General features: G+C 49.2%; 2 protein-coding genes and 1 long non-coding RNA gene across 6 annotated transcripts in view; 1 reads left to right on the forward strand and 2 right to left on the reverse strand.

Moving 5' to 3' along the window:
* Window positions 1-381: 381 nt before the first annotated feature.
* Window positions 382-4,827, reverse strand: SMIM33 (small integral membrane protein 33). Its single transcript, XM_060637858.3, has 2 exons — window positions 4,517-4,827; window positions 382-3,120 (listed from the first exon to the last, which is right to left on the reverse strand). The coding sequence occupies exons 1-2, from the start codon at window positions 4,523-4,525 to the stop codon at window positions 2,731-2,733; spliced, it is 399 nt and encodes a 132-aa protein (XP_060493841.1). The 5' UTR covers window positions 4,526-4,827; the 3' UTR covers window positions 382-2,730.
* Window positions 4,828-6,593: 1,766 nt separating this feature from the next.
* The window catches only part of LOC132682444 (uncharacterized), a 154,210-nt gene continuing 142,284 nt past the window's right edge, over window positions 6,594-18,519 (reverse strand). Inside the window, exon 4 of the long non-coding RNA XR_009611663.2 lies at window positions 6,594-6,611. This is a non-coding gene — a long non-coding RNA (uncharacterized LOC132682444). The remainder of the gene's footprint in view (window positions 6,612-18,519) is intronic.
* Window positions 8,356-17,408, forward strand: ECSCR (endothelial cell surface expressed chemotaxis and apoptosis regulator). 4 transcript variants are annotated; one of them, XM_060637848.2, is made up of 10 exons: window positions 8,357-8,498; window positions 11,883-11,927; window positions 12,234-12,284; window positions 12,446-12,505; window positions 13,231-13,365; window positions 14,780-14,893; window positions 15,292-15,390; window positions 15,610-15,646; window positions 16,796-16,892; window positions 17,061-17,408. In XM_060637848.2, exons 1-10 carry the CDS (start codon window positions 8,438-8,440, stop codon window positions 17,067-17,069), a joined length of 708 nt encoding a protein of 235 aa, XP_060493831.1. In that variant the 5' UTR covers window positions 8,357-8,437; the 3' UTR covers window positions 17,070-17,408. The 4 variants fall into 4 exon arrangements, with proteins under 4 accessions (XP_060493832.1, XP_060493834.1, XP_060493831.1 ...); XM_060637849.1 differs by lacking the exon at window positions 11,883-11,927 and having other exon boundaries at window positions 8,356-8,498; XM_060637850.2 differs by lacking the exon at window positions 12,446-12,505.

Genomic DNA, 18,519 nt, shown 5'->3' on the forward strand with positions numbered 1-18,519 from the left:
CTAAACAGCTCCCCTTTGGGGCACCTGGGTGGCTTAGTCAGTTGAGCATCCGACTTTGGCTCAGGTCATGATCTCATGGCTCGTAAGTTCGAGCCCCTGTCTGGCTCTGTGCTAACAGCTCAGAGCCTGGAGCCTGCTTCAGATTCTGTATCCCTCTCTCACTCTGCCTGTCCCCTGCTCACGCTCTGTCTCTCTCATGCTCAAGAAAAAATAAACATTAAAAAAAATAAAACTATGTCTAACAGCTACCCTTTTAAACACTCCTCAGATTATCAATTTGAGCATGCCATTTTTCTCTGGCTGGACTCTGATACAAGCGATTGGCATTTACTGTCTGAAATGTCCAAATCCACTTGCACAGGCATACTTCCTTATATCCCTCCTTATTCTAGGACAGGACAGAGTGGTGGTGAGTATCATTTCACCGAGAACAGAGCCCAGCAGTCAGGCTGAGGGTGTAGAAGGTAGCGCACCCCATGGCATCTGCCTGCCCTTTCATGGCCCTTGTCCCTAGTGGGAAGCTTGGGGAATACAGAGCGTCCTGAGCAGGTGTGCAGATGCCATGAGGGGTACACAGCTGGATCCCAGGCAAGGGGCTGCTCAAAGGAGCTGGGGGCACTGAATGAATGTCCCCAGATGATAGAGCCTGCAAAGGGATAAAGGGTGGGGGGAGAAGAGCGTTTGTGTGTGGACTGGGATACACTCTGGGGGACCTTGGACAACACAGCCAAGCACCTGCTGTATCTTATGCCATCACTGTTAAAACTGAGCCATTGTAACAACGCTGTAGTGGCAAAATTGCCCCTATCTGGGAAGACAGGCAGCCCATTTCTACCAGTTCCATCTGTTCTACCCAGGACTTGTTCCCTACCTCTCACTTCTGTTGTTGTTGTTAATTTTTTAAATTAATCTCTACACCCAATGTGGGGCTTGCACTCACAACCCTGAGATCAAGAATCAGATGCTTTACTGACTTAGCCAGCCAGGTGCCCCTCACTTCTGTTTTTATCACAAACACTCGATATGAATTTCTGTGTACGTCGTCTCTGTGGAGAAAGACTCCACACATAGACACACATTTGCCAGAAGGAACCAACTGCCCCCAAGGATGACACAGCCAAGGGAGTAAAGGGGGAGGCAATCTCCTCTTCCTCACAGCTGTCCTAGCCATTCTGTCCCCAAGATGTGAGGATCCTCCAGCATTACATCAGTCACTCCTGTACCTAGAAACCAGGGCAGAATCAAGGGCCTTTCCAAAATGACCTTCCCCCACCCATCCAGCCCCCAACTTGTTGCTTAGGCTGTGGAGTCTGACAGCTCAGGTTCAAACCTGCCTTCACTGGTTAGTACCTGTGTCCCCCTGGGTATCTTGATATCCCCAACTATACAATGGGGATAACAATGGCTCTTCCTCCCAAGGTGAGGAGGGAACAATATAATATCCACAGGTCCACAGATGGGCCGGGTGCTCAGCACAGAGCTGGACTACAAGAAGGAGCAGCTATTAACATTATAGTTGCCTCTCACCAGTCCCAAAGGAGGCAAGCCAGTCCTCTGTATACATTACAATCTCCACCTCTGTTCCTCTTCGTCTTCTGTTATTTCCTACCCTTCCTGACTGTGCTAGGGTTTCACCAAGGGCAGTGCCCAGTGTTGGTGTGTTGTCCTCAAGCGTTCTCCAGGGTAAAGTACCCAGAGGTCTCTCCATAAACGCCTGTCTGCATGTTCTTGACAGCACACGAGTGAGATTCAGAGGTGTCAGGGCAAGGATCCCTTTCCAGAGAGCCACCAGGAGGCTCAGCTCTGTCTTCCTGCATCTTAACAACTCCTATGCCCACCCCACCCCCTATAAATCCTCTCCTCACTCCTTCCTTCCTTTAAACAAACTCCACAAAGCTCCTCTTCCTTTCCTGTTTTCCCACTGACTGGAAGGTTCCAGATTTGGGAAATGTCCAGGGATAAGTTTTAGGCCTGTTCCAATAGGCCTATACACACAGAACAGGGGAGGTAATGGGAACCTCCCAAATCCCCCCATCCCATATTGGGAAGGCGAGACAGGGTCTTGCCCCCCAACACAGTGGAGGGCATTCAAAAGCATTTTGAGGAGCTAGAATTGGTGCTTGGGGCTTTGCAAGGGCCTCGGAAGTTGCTGACAAGGCCTAGACACCAAAAGCCAAAGGGATGTCTTTCAATCAGTGAAAGGCAGCAAATTTTCCTTCTCTTCCTGAGTCCCGGAGAAGGCAGACCCCTGGGTTCTTTGCCTTCCCTCTCCTTGGCTGGCCCTCACAGGACCTGGGGGCTTTGGGGACGGGACCTCCACAGGGAGACTCTGATATCCCTGCACAGGGGTGGAGTGGGTGGTGGAATCTTTCAAGCTGGACTCACATTAACAACAAAAGCAAAGGAGATTAGGGATGAGAGGAGAGAGTGAGGACTTGGTCAGGGATCTGATGGTCCTTGAAAAGGAGAGGGTAGCTTTGTAAAGGTGGCCTTTGGCACTGGGAATGCTCACAGCAGCATGTTTCTGGGCAAAGCCCTCAAGTTTCTTTTATTTCTCCTGTCCACATCAGGGCTTTCTCTATAAATATTCTGCAGGGAGAGCAGCTCCAGCTGAGTCCATGTGTGCCCTTCCAAAGCTCTGATGCCCAAGACCCAATTTTCTTTTGCCCTAATTCTCTGTCCAGTTGCTTGTTCTGAGCCAGGTCAGTCCAGCTTTTCAAAGTCTTCCTCCTATAGATATGTGACTTCTTCAATGCTGAGCATAGGCCCATCTGGCACAGGGTAGGAGCCAGGGACAGGAGGTTCCTGCTGGGCATCTTCATGACTGTCCCAGGGGTCCAACACTCGCCAGTGGATGAGGTAGATGCCACCCTCTGGCTTCGGGGCTGGTGGCTCTGTGGGGAGAGTGGCATGGCCCTGATGTAGTCTTGGCCCAAAGTGGACTGCCACCACAATACAGACTGCCAGCAGGACAAAGGCAGTGACGATGACAGTGAGCAGGGGCAGCCCATCTCCTCGAGGTGGTTCCCAAGCCCCACTCAGCATATCCGGGAGCTGCCTCTGGGGCTCCTGCCCCGCTGACCCGTTCACAGCTGGAGAAGGCCAGGGATGGCGGCCAGCCTGGTAGGGGAGTGGCAGAGGGAGAGGGTGACATGGGCATGTACACACAGAAAAAAAGCAAGTTAGAGAGAGATAGACACCTGGAGGGAACTGAGAGAGACAGACAGAGAGCCTTAGGCAGACAAAGAGGAACAGAGACAAAAAAAGTGAGAGACAGAGTAAAGACATGCAGACAAAGAGAAACATACAGATAAACACACAGGTAGCAAGAGAGAGAATTAAAGAAAAAGACGGGTGGGGGGGCAGGATACAGAGAGAAAGAGAAAAACACAAAGAGAAGAAGAGAAAGAAAGAGAGAGATAAATAAAAGGATAAGAGTGAAATAGATACAAAGAGATAGACACAGAGAAAAAAGAAACAGAGATAGGGAGACAAAGTTGTTCAGAAAGGGATGGAGAGGGTCTTCATTACAGTCTGGCATATAGAGTTCAGCCCACCAAGTCCGTCACCTCCCAATGCTCTCTCTTCCCAGGCCTCCAGTAAAATTCCTAAATAGATAATATGTCCTAGGTCAGGAATCTGAGCACACTAGGGGCTGCTATCCCACATCCCGGCCAGTGGGCAGTGAGCAGCTCTTTCTTCAAGCCCTGGGAAAAGGGAGTCAATATGTCAAGCATCTCAGGTTCCCATCACCCTCAACTCACACAGAAGGCAGAGGGGTGGTACCCTGGGGGAGGGTGAAAGGAAAATGAGTCAGGAACCCCCAAAGCTTGGGATGAAGCAAAGGGGATACCTCAGCCCATAATGTATGATCCTGTTGGGGGTCTCAGGATCTGGACCTACAGGGGAGGGGGTGCCCCGTGTGGATTCCTGACTCTGTCCAGGATGGATTGAGGAGAATCCATGCCAGCCTCTACCTCTTCCAGGATCCCAGCCAGAAGTTGGGGGTCATGTCTGTCTGTCTCCACTCTGCTAACTGTTGAGTAGGGGTGGGATGGATTGCCATGAAGGTAGCAAACCTCCAAACTATAAACACCAGAGCTGCCTGATTAGGTCACCATAGGCTCAAGAAATCTTTTCTCCCTAGCCTCCTATTCCCCAGCTGGACCATCAGGGGCAGACCCTCTGGAGTGGAGCCTCTCCTCTAAACCTGAGTCATCAGCCTGGCCCTCCCCAAGGAAAGGCAATTTCCATCCAGGAAAGGCTATCCAGAACACTCTCCCTTTAGTTTCTCAGTCACACTGTTTACCCCATCCCACCCAAACACTGTCCCTTTGCATGTAGAAAGCTCAATACCCACCCCCAGTTAAAAGTCTAAGGCTCTCTGGGCTCCCTGAGGTTCTGGAGCTCTCAGGGCAGGGGTGGAGAAAAAAGAGAAGCTCAAGTTGGTGAAAGGCTTGGGGCCCCTGCAGGGAGTCAGACAGCCTAGAAGGAGGGGGGTGAGCCAAGAGTCTACCTGGTGCATTGTCCGCCTGGTGCAAGGCTCCCTGGGGACTGGCAGCCAGCAGGGCAAGGAAGAACCTGCCACTCCAGCTTGGTTGGCCCCTACCCGGAGCTGCCACGTCTATGGGGTTTACCAGGCACACACCCTCTGCACACACACCCTCAACGTCTCTCCCGTGCTTTCACTTTCGTGAATATTAGGACTCCCCTGTCCCAACCCTGAACTGTGATAGGACCTTGATCTTGGCACTTCCCTCCATGCTCCCTGCCAGCTTCAGGAGCCTGGGTCTGCCTGCCTACTCCTCCTCCACTAGATCCCAGACACCTTGCCAGCACCCCCACTACGCCCCACCCTCCACCATGACATGCCGACTCCCCACCCCAACTGATTTCCTGAAGTCACTGTTTCTTTGATTTAAGAAAAAAAACTGTATATCAAACACACTGGAAATTGTAGACTATAATGTACTCAATCTCTTTGTTCCAACCACCAGCTCTGTCCAGCTCAAGAGTCTGTCACATTTATTTCAAAAAAGTTGTTTTAAATTTTTTTATTAAAAAAATGTTGTTTTAACGTTTATTTATTCTGGAGAGAGAGAGAGAGAGAGTGCAAGTGGGGGAGGGGTGGAGAGAGAGACAGAATCCAAAGCAGGCTCGAGGTTCTGAGCTGTCAGAGCAGAGCCCAACAAGGGGCTCAAACCCACGAGCTGTGAGATCATGACCTGAGCTGAAGTTGGATGCTTAACCGACTGGACCACCCAGATGCCCCTCAAAGGTTTTTAAAAACTAAAATATTACAAATAACATAGAAGCCCTACTCCTTGACTACACCCCTCCTTCTTACCCCATGGATAACCATCTTGTTGAATGTGATGTTTATCATTCCCATGCAAGGCTGTTTTTTTTTCTCTTTGGATTTTTTCTTCTTTGGTTTTTACAAATATGAATTCTGTATGCCTCTTTGCATTTGCCTGAAATGTAATTTAATTTAAGAATGTGTGTGCTTCAATGTGTTCAAGTCACAAAAAGTGCCCACCAGGGAAAGGGGAGGTTAGCCATCGGCAGGATCAGGAACCGGGCTTTTGGACTCAGGGACTTGGAGCCCCAGTGGTGGTGTCTGTGAGAGCATTGGGACATGTGTCTTGAGGAGGCAGGAAGCAAAGAGCAGTGGTTGAAGCACTGGACTGTGGCAAAATCCACGTTCCCTCTGGCTGAGGTCTTGGATGGCATTGGGAAGTGTCAGTCTCCTAGTTGGATTCAAGGTGAGCCAGCCACTTGTCTCACTCAGTTGGCAGGTAAGGTCCACAGCCCAGTGACCTGGGCTTAAGTGAGCTCGGAGATCTGAGTGGGATCCCTGAATGTCAGAGTGTGGAACAGCTTGGCTGAGAGACAGGGAATCAAGAGGCTACATCTTGCCTCTTGAGATCAAGCCATCGGGTGAGGAGAGTTCCCAGGGGTGATCTGGTCTCCAGACTGGAACGGAAGGTGGTGCATGCACAACAAGGGAAAGAATGATGGATGACTGGTTTTGGCTCAGGTCACAATCTTGCAGGTCATGAGTTCAAGCCCCACTGACAGTGCAGAGCCTGTTTGGCATTCTCTCTCTCTCCCTCTCTCTCTGCCCACCTCCCTGCTCCTGCTCTCTCTCTCTCTCAAAATTAATAAATAAACTTTAAAAATTATTTTTTTTAAATTTTATTTCTAAGTAATCTCTACATCGAACATGGGGCTTCAACTTATAACCCCAAGATCGAGAGTTCACATGCTCTACCAACTGAGCCAGTCAGCTGGACACTCAACTGACTGAGCCACCAAGGCGCCTCTATTTATTATTTTTTAAGTAAGCTCCAGGCCCAACATGGGGCTTGAACTTATGACTCTGACATCAAGCATCACATGCTCTACTGACTGAGCCAAACAGTCTCCCCGAAATAAAATATTTAGGGGTACCTAGGTGGCTCAGTCAGGTGGGCATCCAACTTTGGCTCAGGTCATGATCTCATGGTTGGTGGGTTCAAGACCGGCATCGGGCTCTGTGCTGACAGCTCAGAGCCTGGAGCCCATGTCTCCCTCTCTCTCTGACCCTCCCTTGCTTGCACTCTCTTTCTCTCTCTCAAAAAATAAACAAACATTAAAAAATAAAAAAATAAAATAAAATAAAATATTTATTAAAAAATTGAGGTGCCTGTGCTGCCAACTCAGAGCCTAGAGCCTGTCTCTGTGACTTGCTGTCTCTCTGCCCTTTCCCCACTCACGCGCACATGCACACGCACACACAAACACATGCACACTCTCTCTCAAAAATAAATAAACATTAAAAAAAATTAAAACTAAGGGAGAAAAGGACACCAATCAATGCAATATATGATTGCATATATATGTGCATATTTTCACCACTGGGAATGCATAGAGTGGAAGGAAATCCACAATATGATAAAATTCTATTAAAGAAGTACGATTGTGTGTAACATTTCTCTGCTCTTAAATCTTTTGAGTTTAGTTCAGTAAATATGTTCTGAGGACCTGCTATATCACAGGCATTGTGCCAGGTCCTAGGGACACTGCTGGCCTGCATCTGCACAAGAGAGTGCCACGGGATGGATGCTAAAGACAGGGTCCTGCTGGGACACAGGGAACACCTGACTCCAGGAGAGGGGAGGTGAGGGGAGAGCTGAGGACGGGGGAGGCTTGAAATGTAGTCCCCTTGGGGCGCCGGGGTGGCTCACTTGGTTGAGTGTCTGACTTCAGCACAGGTCATGATTTCGTGGTTTGTGAGTTCAAGCTCCGTGTTGGGCTCTGAGCTGACAGCTCAGAGCCTGGAGCCGCCTTTGGATTGATTGTCTCCTTTTCTCTCTGCCACTCCCCCATTCATGCTCGTGCGCGCTCTCTCTCTCTCAATCTAAGATAAAAAAACATTAAAAAAATATTTTATTTTTAAAAGAAATGTAGTCCCCTTGTTTTTCTATTAAGAATAACAAATGGGGGGGGGGGGGGGCGGTGCCTGCCTGGCTCAGGCTCAGTTGGTTGAGCAGTTGAGCATCTGAATCTTGATTTCAGCTCAGGTCATGATCTCACAGTTTGTGAGGTTGAGCCCTGCGTTGGGCTCTGCACTGACAGTGCAGACTCTGCTTGGGATTTTCTCTCTCTCTCTTTGCCTCTCCCCTGATCTCTTTCTCAAAATAAATAAATAAACTTAAAAAAAAAAAAAAAAGAATAACAATAGGAGCGCCTGCCTGGCTCAGTCGGTGGAGCATGTGACTCTTGATCGCAGGGTTGTATGTTCAAGCCACATGTGGGTTGTAGAGATTATTTAAAAAAATAATAATAATAAAATAATAATAATAATAATAATAATAATAATAATGTTTGTAAGGCCTCCCTGAAAGATGTTGGGAGTCCCATCTGCATTGGGAGCCCTGAGGAGGAAGGAGAGTGTGACATATTCAGAGTCTACAAAGCTTGGGCAGCTGGTGGGCCCAGCTTTAGGGCTCAGTCATGGGAGAGACCAGGAGGACCTGGTCTGAAACAGACTGGGGAGGGATTGGAGTTAGACTCCAGGAAAACATCCAAAAGCCTCTAGGTGATAAGTGGAGGGACCTGATGGACCCCTCAGAGGGAAAGAGAGGGGTCACAGACCCACTTTGTCATCACTGATCTTTGTATAAAGGCCCTAGAGGACACCATAGTGGCTCTAGCTCAGCCCACAGAGCCCCAGGCACAGTGCCTGCCGCTTCAGCCTTACATCCTCCATCTGGGCTGCAGGCTAATCAGGGCCCCTGGAGCCAGTCCCAATCTGTTTCCTTCTATTCTTTGACAGGAAGCTGCTAGAGAGCCAGCCCCCACCCCCCACCCCGCCCCAGCACTCCCTTTCTCTTTTCCACTATGGACAGAGCCACCGTGGAGCGGCTGCCTGCCCGCCACAGACCCAGCTGACATGGGGACCGTTGGAGCAATGCAGCTGTGCTGGGTGATCCTCGGCTTCCTCCTACTCCAAGGTAAGAGGCATTTGCCACTCCGCTTCAGCAGTTCCCCTCCAGCGGTTGGCAGTCCCGGGTGACTGTCCCTCCTTCACAATGTATACCTCACATGCTCTCCATTCAGGTCTGTGCCCAAGGGAAATTCCAGACGCTTCTCATGAAGGGAACGAAGGAGTTGAATTGGGGGGGGGGGAGGGGGTCATTACCAGGCAAAGGTAAAGTAGACATGTGGTTAAATCCTTTTGTGGGAAAATTTCCAGGGTGAACTGGGGCCCCCATAGAGGCTGGCCTCCTGAAATGTGGGAATTGACTGTCTTGATGTGAGACTGAGGCCGGAAAGCTCCTTCCAGAGTGTTCTAGCACAAAACTGTCTGCACCTTGGGCTTTACAGGGAATCCTTTTTCTTCTTTCACATGAGGAGTAACAACCTGGGAATTCCAAATGTTGACTTTAAGCTCAAATCACAGCAAGAGGGATGCAGGATAGATACAAAGAACTATCTGCCAAAGAGGATGTATACAACATCCTCGGCCAGGGGGCTGGATGAGATGACCTCCAGAGGAGATGAATGGAAATACCTCTGAGACTGGATTCTGCTAGCTGACAAATGGTAAAGCAGCTCATAAGGGGTGTTCTAGTTAAGGAGCAGTTGCTGGGAACCATGAGAAATCCAGGAGATTCTGACTCACAGGGCAGCAACTTCCCTTTGGTCATCCCTTCCCCACCCCCACCTCACTCTCCATGAGGCCTCTGTTGAAGACTTAGGAGTCTGCCCTCAGAGTAGCAGAAAAGAGTGCAAAGTGCTTGGATGGGGAGAGAGGATGGCCCTTTCTTGGTGGGGGGTGAGGGGGGACTGAGTTCTGGTACTCTGTCTCCTGGAAAGGTCAGACCTTTCTCTGGAAGCCCATGGGCTGGGGGTAAAACTCTGATTGCCCCCCACCCCACCCTGGGGGTGGGCAGAGTCCCACGCTTGATCTGGGGCAGGGGCACCAGGCTTATTGTAGCAACTGCAGAAATGGCAGAGGAGGAGATTAAAAGGCAAGATTCATGAGGGGGCACTGTCCCAGGCAAATGGCAGGTGGCAGGGCTGAGAATGCCCTGTGTAAACTCTACATAAACCACACTTGCCTCCTGAGTTTCCTTATCTCTCATCCCAAGATCACAGCATACCTACTGCCTCCCTTGAAGAATCCTTTTGAGGATATTCAGGCCCACAAGGTGACCTGACTTGGATCCACAGAGACTTGGAGGGTTGGAAAGAATGGGGCAAAAATTTAAAAAGTCTAGCATTTGAGTTTTCTTGTCCTAACAACCACTTTTGAGGTATGAAATTCATTTGCACGTTAAAGAAGAGAAGACTGAGAACCTGGTCAGACAGTATGTGGTAGAATCAGGACTTGAACTCAAACCTGTCAGACTCAAAAGCTGTGATTTTCAACTATTACATTATGCTGCTGAGGAAAACAGGGGAGGAGGATGGTGGAGGGGGAGGAAGAAGAGGCTAGAAGGTCGTGAAGCAGGTAGGGATTAGGGAGGGGATACGGGAAAATAAGAAATTTATGAGGCCGGGGTTATTCTGCCCAGTGGTCAGAGGCACCATGGCCTGTAGAAACAGATGTGCCTGAAGTTCCTCTTCACACAGAGGAATCTATTGGTGATGGAAAGTTCTGGTAGGGGGTCAGGGCCAGAAGACAGAGAACACAGGCTACTAGAACTTGGAGCTTGTCACTTTGGAACTCCTTCCAAGATGCTAGTTTTGCTTCCAGCTATGCGGGAAGGCACTGCACAGTGCCCACCCACTAAAAGCTAATGTTAAAGGGGCGCCTGGGTGGCGCAGTCGGTTAAGCGTCCGACTTCAGCCAGGTCACGATCTCACGGTCCGTGAGTTCGAGCCCCGCGTCAGGCTCTGGGCTGATGGCTCAGAGCCTGGAGCCTGTTTCCGATTCTGTGTCTCCCTCTCTCTCTGTCCCTCCCCCGTTCATGCTCTGTCTCTCTCTGTCCCAAAAATAAATAAACGTTGAAAAAAAAAAAAAATTTTAAAAGCTAATGTTATAACTTTATAGGACTTAGATGGTACCTTAGATATGCTTGATCAGTAACTGATAGGTGTTTTTAAGATGTGACTTGAAAGGGTTCTTCCAGGGTCATTTTCAGCTGGGAAGAGTTGTCTCTAGCCTCGGACACCTACGAGTTTTAATACCCCTCTGACACCCCACCCAGTGAGCAGGTGGGGCTACCAGAGACTGGTGCCCTGGAAAAATACAGTCAGGGTTTGGGCAAGCTTGGGCTTGGAAATGATTAATTCCACACTGTCCGAGTGATAGCCCCATGGAGGGAGGCAGTGGCTAAGGAAAATAAACAGTTCAGCAAGCCGCCACAGGCTGTACGGGCCCTGGCCCCCAGCTGCATCTGTTCACCCAGGCCCAGGCATGGAGCTTCCCTGTGGATGAGGGGCCTGGGAGCCTGAGGGCCAGGCCAGAGGCTACAGTCCCAGCAGAAGCAGAGGGACGGGAACCCAGCTGGGCGGCTCCACTTCCCCACGTTGTTTTCCTTTCACATTGTTCACAGGTTTCAAGAATGATTTCACTGTGGAAAATGAGCAAACACAACTTGACCTCTCAGGTCCCACACACAAAGGGGATGCACATATGGGCACACAAGCACACATACACATCTACACGGAGGCCCATAGACATACACATGTACATTAAAAAAAAAAAAGCCGATGATGGCTTCCGACAGGGGCCTCCTGGTAACTAGCTTCTTCCTGGGTTTGGCCAACAATGGCCATTTCTGAAGTAGCCTCTGCCTGTGAGGGTAAAATTGGCTGCTTGTTCAGAGCTTCCCTGGCTCCTATCTATACCTCAGAACTTACTTGCTGTGTGGACCCCTACCTCCAGCTGGAGATACCTACCCCAGTCCCTAGCCTCATTTTATTCACCCCATCTTTCCATCCCTTTCCCTTGGGGCAGGACCAGGATGACAGTATGCACGGGGAAAATGTTTGGCTAAATGGTAGCGTAGCAGGAACGTCAGCCTACAGAACTGGAGTTCTAGGTCCTTTTCTAGATGTAGCAGGCCACTGGCCCTCTGTCCTTGGACAAATCACTAGTTTGAAATAACCTTCACCTGACCTCATGTCAGGTTGGTATAAAACCCACACGGGATTAAAGAGATGGAAAGGACTCTGGGACACTGAACCACAAGGTGGTGGTGATGGTGCTATTGAGTCGTGGTTAGAGGAAGCCAGCACTGTGAGCCAGAGCCACATTCTTCAGCCCTCTGCCAAGTGTGTCTGCCTTCCAGCATGGGAGGCTTGGAAAGCCTGGGTTCTTCTGTGGGCTCTGCACTGGGCAAGAGACTCACCAAGCTAGTCAAAGTGTTTTTTGCTTTCTCTTGCAGGCCACCATTCCCAACCCATGACAATACAGACATCTAGCCTTCAGGGTAAGACCAAGCACAAAGGGCCTGCTCTGGCATTTAGGCCTGGCAGCTTAGGAAGGGCGAGAGGAGCACAGATCTCAGGTGATTAGAGCTGGGGCCAGGGCTCTCGGGACATCCAAGGCTGAGTTCATCTCTGGATGTATTTGAGCATGGCCTAGTCACATGTGCCTTGAAAGAGGAGGGAAATGAATGGATGGGGGTCAGGGGTGCGGCAAGGAGAAAGACTAGAAAACTCCAGTTACAGGGAAGAAGAGAGGGAGACAGAGCAATAGGAGGCAGCGACCCTCAGCCTCAGATGATTTGTTTCAGGAGGCTTCAGCAGTCAAAGTCTGACCACAGAGCCACTTTCTTCCAACACAGGTGAGTAAGTGTGGCTGCCGAGGGGCCAGTCCTTCCCCCCTGCCTGACCCCCTGCCCAGCCCTTCAGACCTGCTTGGAACTCAAGGGTTCTTAAATAGGTGAGGGAGTGTGGTGTCACCAAACCTGCCCCCCTCCACCTCCCACTGCCTCTGTCCTTTCAGGAGACAGCCCTTCCTCAGAGCCCAGCAGCCCAAGCCCTCTGGCCAGCACTGAGACCTCAGGTACTCTGCCGCTCAGATCCAGATGCCCTCCAGGGAGGGCCCAGTGAGGGATCAGACTAGTAGAGGAGCAGACAAGTAAACAGGATCTCATGTTGACAACCACAAAGCAGGGTAGGAAGGGCTGTGATGAGCAGAAGGAGAAGGTGCTGCAAGAAAGGCACCTGAATGGCTCAGTCGGTTAAGAGTCAGACTTCAGCTCAGGTCATAGTCTCACAGTTCATGAGTTCCAGCCCTTCATCAGGCTCTGTGCTGACAGCTCAGAGCCCAGAGCCTGCTTCAGATTCTGTGTCTCCCTCTCTCTCTGCCCCTCCCCCACTCACACTCTGTCTCTCTCTCCTTCAAAAATAAATAAAACATTAAAAAAAAAAAAAAAAAGGTGCTGCAAGAGCCCAGACAAATATCAACCTTGGAAGCCTTTCCTTGGGAGCCAGGTTTGGAGCCTTTCCCAACCATTCCTTGGGAGCCAGGAAAGACATGCTACAGTGTCCTCAGAAGCTAACACCCAAGAGAGAGTTAACCAGAGGAAGACTGTGAGGTAGACAGTGCTAAGGTATATTCCAGGCAGTGGGAATTTTACAGGTAAAGGCCAAGGTAGAAGAGAGGATGGCTTCTTCTGGAATTGAAAGCAGTAAAGAAAATGAGAATTTTGGACTAAAGAGGGCCCCCTGTGTACACGCTGGCCAAGGCCCTGAGCAGGTCCACAAATGCTTCCTTATCTACGGCAGCTCTGGAGAAGGCCTCACAGGTCCTCGATGCAGCCAGTAAACCCAGGACACAGAGCACGAGCACCGTGGATGGTCACTCCCAGTCCCTGTTGGGCCTGACTCAGTCCCAGCCACAGAAGTACACATCAGGACTTGGTGAGTACTTGGGGCTGGGGGTGCAAAGCACTGGGTCATGACTGGTTGGGGTCCTTCTCCCCCTCTTCAGGAGGCCCAGGTTCTGTCCCTCGAGGAGGCATCTCTGGGCCAGGGTCCACATCAGTGGCAGCCTGGTTTGGGAATGAGAGAGGTTTGGTGGGAAGTAGAGACAGAGCCTTGGACCTGATCACAATGAAGATAAAAGGAGCCTGGACTCAGGACTGATAAAGCCATGGAGGGGAAAGAGATGGGTAGAACTCAAAATGATGGAAAGGGAGGCAGAAGAGATTGGACAAGGGCTACATGCTTCTGGGTTCACACCGCAGTGTGGAGGAAGAGCTGGGAGAGAGTGGACGCCTCCATCCTGGCCCTGCTGTGTCATGGCACGGACCCAGGTGTCCCAAGCAGTAGCAGTATGTCCTGTCCACGCTCTCAGTGAAGAGCATTCTGACCCTTTCTGTCATCCTAACCCTTGGCTCTGGGATTGTTTTACACTCATAAATTTATTTGGCAGTCAGGGTGTGGATAAGGAAATGGAATAGCTATCAGACCTGCAGTACAATGAGTGGAAGACAGGGGGCACCTGGCTGGCTCCACTGGTGGAGCTTCTGACTCTTGATGTCAGGGTTATGAGTTTAAACCCCACATTAGGTACAGAGATTATTTAAAAATAAAATCTTTCAGAGGCGCCTGGGTGGCTCAGTCAGTTGGGAGTCCGACTTCAGCTCAGGTCATGATCTCATGGTTTATGAGTTTGAGCCCTGCATTGGGCTAACTGCTGTTAGCGCAGAGCCGCCTTTGGATCCTCTGTCCACCTCTCTCTCTCTGCCCCTCCCCCACTCATGTGCATGCACACTCTCTCTCTCTCTCTCTCTCTCTCTCTCTCTCAAAAATAAAACATTAAAAATAAAAATAAAATAAAATCTTTAAAAAAAGGAGTTGACAAGGGGGAAGATATGGGTGATCATACTACCTTTTAAGAGGGCCAGAAACTTGTGCCCTTTGCCCGATTTGTTACATTAGTGCGTAGGGATAAATATCTAGTGTGCTTTTTCCTCCCACTTCAACCTTTGGCAAAACACAGATGGCTCTACCTTGCCCATTTTGGCTTCCTGTCTCTGGAACATAAATGGGTCCTGAGGGTATGGTGGGAAAAGAATAACAGGGGAAGCCTAGAGTCCCCTGGAACTAGTAACATGAGCAACCAGCAGTGCAATTCACCCGAACCCACATCACCCAGTTCTGACCTCCATCCTCCTGAGAACTAGTCTGAGTAGCAAGGAGGAAGTCTTTTTGGGAAGGCATGACCTGTTTCTGCAATTCTTTACCTGGGGAAGTGGGAGGGGAGCTAACTCTCTCTCTGGTAGGCTATGCCAGTCCCTTCGCTGATACACCCATCCCCACTCCATTTTAGACACTTCTCAAGATGTTATTCCCACATCAACCACCATGAGCCTGAGGACAAGAGATGACTCGACCATCTTACCCACCCCCACATCAGAGACGGTGCTCACTGTGGCCGCATTTGGTAAGAGGGAGGAGAAGGTGCGGAGAGTGGCAGTCCATGTACTGACTTGGACTCTGGATCTAGATACACAAATTTAAATCTCACCTATTTGTTCTAGGAGGGTTTGGCTGATGAAGAAGGCCCTGGTGGGAAAGAGCCTCCCCTGGCCCTCCCTCCAGGCAGCTCTTTGGGGCTCTGTTGAGTTCCATGTTCTTATGGGAGACTGAGGCCAGGCTGTGGGGCTCACTCTGGCCAGGATCAGCTGGCTGAGAGCTCATTCGTTAGGCAGAGAAGGGGAATTCACTTTTTTCTCAGAGCCTACCTACACAGCACTTAGCCGGGAAGGGGATTTGTACTCCTATCACCCCCTTCTGACCCCTCCTCTGACTCTCCTTTACCCTGTCCTTTTCCCTGTTCAGGTGTCATCAGCTTCATTGTCATCCTGGTGGTTGTGGTGATCATCCTAGTGAGTGTGGTCAGTCTAAGGTTTAAGTGTCGGAAGAACAAGGAGTCTGAAGGTACATGCCCTGCCACTCAGGGCCCCACTTTCCCCTCAGCTGAGGGACCCAGAGGTACATTTTGGGATGGACACTGAGCCTGTAGTAGAGGAAAAGAATGGCACATAGGCATCCCTAATGAAATGGGAGGGTAATCCACTTGGGTGGGCTTTGAAGGATAGGCTGGTCTTCTGGGTTGCAGCATGTGACTCCCAATCTGTGCCTTCGGATTTTTTACAGATCCCCAGAAACCTGGGAGTTCAGGATTATCTGAAAGGTAAGACTGTCAGAGGTGGAAGGGAGGAATCATTCATTTGACCTCTCAGTCCCCCATTCTGAGAGAGAACTGATACTTCCTGACTTCTTATTACACACACGCATAAGCACGCATGGAATCTTGACAGCTTGCACTGAGGCCAGGGCTAGGGGCGGGCAGGACAGGGGCAACCCTAAAATAAAACAATCAGGTGACAAGAGATGAACTGGAACTCTTCAGCCCCAGGGCTATGTCTCTATAACCCCCTCAGGAAAAGTATAGGAATTCAGATTCTAATAAACCTATTCAAATAAGAAAGCACTTAGGGGGTGCCTGAGTGGCTCAGTCGGTTAAGCATGCAACTTCAGCTCACATCATAATCTCACGATTCATGGGTTTGGGCCCTGAGTTGGGCTCTCTGCTGACAGCTCAGAGCCTGGAGCCTACTTTAGATTATGTGTCTTCCTCTCTCTCTCTCTCTCTTTCTGCCCCTCCCCTGCTTGTGCTTTCTCTCTCTCTCTCAAAAGTAAATAAACATCTAAAAATAAATAAATAAATTAGAAAACACTTTATTTAAGGAGCCACTTACTGAACACCTTATATGGGCCAGGCACTCTGGTAGATATTTTATAATATTATCTCAAATCCTTACAGCGATTCTTCAAAGAGGATATACTGTGTTTTGTATGTTTAAAAATGTTGAGACTTGAAGAATTTGTAACTTGGTCAAGATCATACAAGTTGCAAGTAGTAAAACTAAGATTTTGCTTAAGTTTATTTATTTATTTTGAGAGAGAGAAAGAAAGAGAGAAAGAGAGAGCAGAGCAGGGGAGGGGCAGAGAGAGAGGGAGACAATCCCAGGCAGGCTCCGTGCTGTCAGCGAGGAGCCCGATGTGGGGCTTGAACTCACAAACTGTGAGATCATGACATGAGCTGAAATCAAAAGCCAGATGCTTAACTGACTGAGCCACCCAGGCACCCCCAAAACTAAGATTTATATACAGGTGTTTTGGGCTTCAAAGCACACTCCCATTTCATCATGTTCCACCACCAAAATAGAGGTTTATAGAAACAATGTTCAAAGTTCCAATGCTTGACCCCACAGTTCTTTGACCACCACATTGCCCTCCTGTTCCTCCACTTACAACCCATGTTCTTTCTTACCCCTAGCTGCTCTACAGCCAATGGGGAGAAAGACAGCATCACCCTGATCTCCATGAAGAATATCAACATGAATAACAGCAAAGGATGCCCCACAGCAGAGAAGGTACATTTTTCCTGGTTCTTTCCTCCCTTCTCCTCCTTCTCTTACCCTCAGGCTCTAGTTCCTTAGCCAGAAAGGAGATACTTTCAAAGACCCAGGCTCCTCTCTCCTCTTCCCTAGGCTGCCACTCCCGACAAGGTCCCCCTTTTTCATATTCTATTTATTTTGCAGGTTCTATAGAAGCAACGTTGGGTCCTCATGGGTCCAAAGATGACGCAGCTGCCCTGTGACCGTAAAGAGGAAGGCGATGGGATTGGTAGAGGCAATGAATCACACATAAATTATTTTATTATTTCACACTTCAAGATCTAAAGGATGCTAGCATTCCTCCAGATCTAGGAGCAAGCTACCAATAGGAGAGACTCCCATATGGGCAGCCATTCTAGAAACATAGCCTGCTCCTCCCACCTGCTCGCAGTCACAGGAAGGAGGAGTCTGTATAGCAAGAGCAAGGAAAATGACGAAGTGGAGTGGTCCTTGCTACTTTGCATTAAAGTTATTTTCTGGCCTGCAGTCTAATTTCTTTGAAGGTCTATGCTCTCATGTGTGTTTGTTAACAGGGTTCTAGCAGATTTGGGGCCTCTTTTCCTAGGCAAGGCATGTATCCAAGTTTCTGCCCCTGTAAGAAGCTCTTTGAGAAACCTGGGCGGTGGACAGGACATTTTCTAAGGTCCACCTCCATTTATCTGGATTATTATTATTATTATTACTATTATTTTTATTTTTATTTTTATTTTAAGTAGACCCCACACTCAACGTGGGGCTCAGACTCATGACCCTGAGATTAAGAGTCATGTACTCTATCCACTGAGCCCACCAGCTGTCCCTCACAGTTCACCTGGATTATTAAGTAGGAATGAGGTGACTAACTAATCACTTCAATACAGGGGAGAGAAAGGGAGCTGTAAGCAGTGACCAATCATTACCAGGAAAGAAGTTTTGAACCTGGAGGGCGAGAACATGAGAGGCACAGTGCATTCTGACTCGGAAACTCCAGTAGTGAGAGCTGAATAATATGAGGGCAAATGTCCTCTGCCTGCCCCAGGGTAGACACGCCTTACATCGGTCCTAAGCTGTGGGAATAACATGGGTGAGGTTTGCAACTAGGATAGGTCTGTGACTTCATAAGCCAAAATGCACCCACTTTACCCTATTATCTTTGTGTCCTAGAAATAAAATAAAGGGTAACAAACACTGTAAAGTCTTTTAAAGGGAAGGAGGAAGAGGAAGCAGTTACTTATTTCCTTAGTAACCTCTACCATGTCCTGGTTTGGAAATGTATCTTGGCTAGGGAAATTCAATGGAAGACTCATCTGTGTATGTCTGAACAGAGTGGTTAACTTTCTTTTCAAGTTTATTTATTTATTTTGAGAGAAAGAGAGAGAGCATGTGCATGCACAGGGGAGGCAAAGAGAAAGTGGGAGAAAGAGAAGCCCAAGCAGGCTCTGCTCAGCACAGAGCCCGGTGTGGGGCTCGATTGTGAGATCACAACCTGAGCAGTTATCAAGAGCTGGACACTTACCCTCTTACCTGACTGAGTCACCCAGGTGCCTCTGAGTGGTTAACTTTCTAAATATCTGCTAGCTGGCAATTCACAAAACAAAGAGAAGCAACAATATGCTATTTTCTT

Source organism: Panthera onca, chromosome A1, assembly GCF_046562875.1.
Source record: "Panthera onca isolate mPanOnc1 chromosome A1, mPanOnc1 haplotype 2, whole genome shotgun sequence".
NCBI classification, from domain to species: domain Eukaryota; kingdom Metazoa; phylum Chordata; class Mammalia; order Carnivora; family Felidae; genus Panthera; species Panthera onca.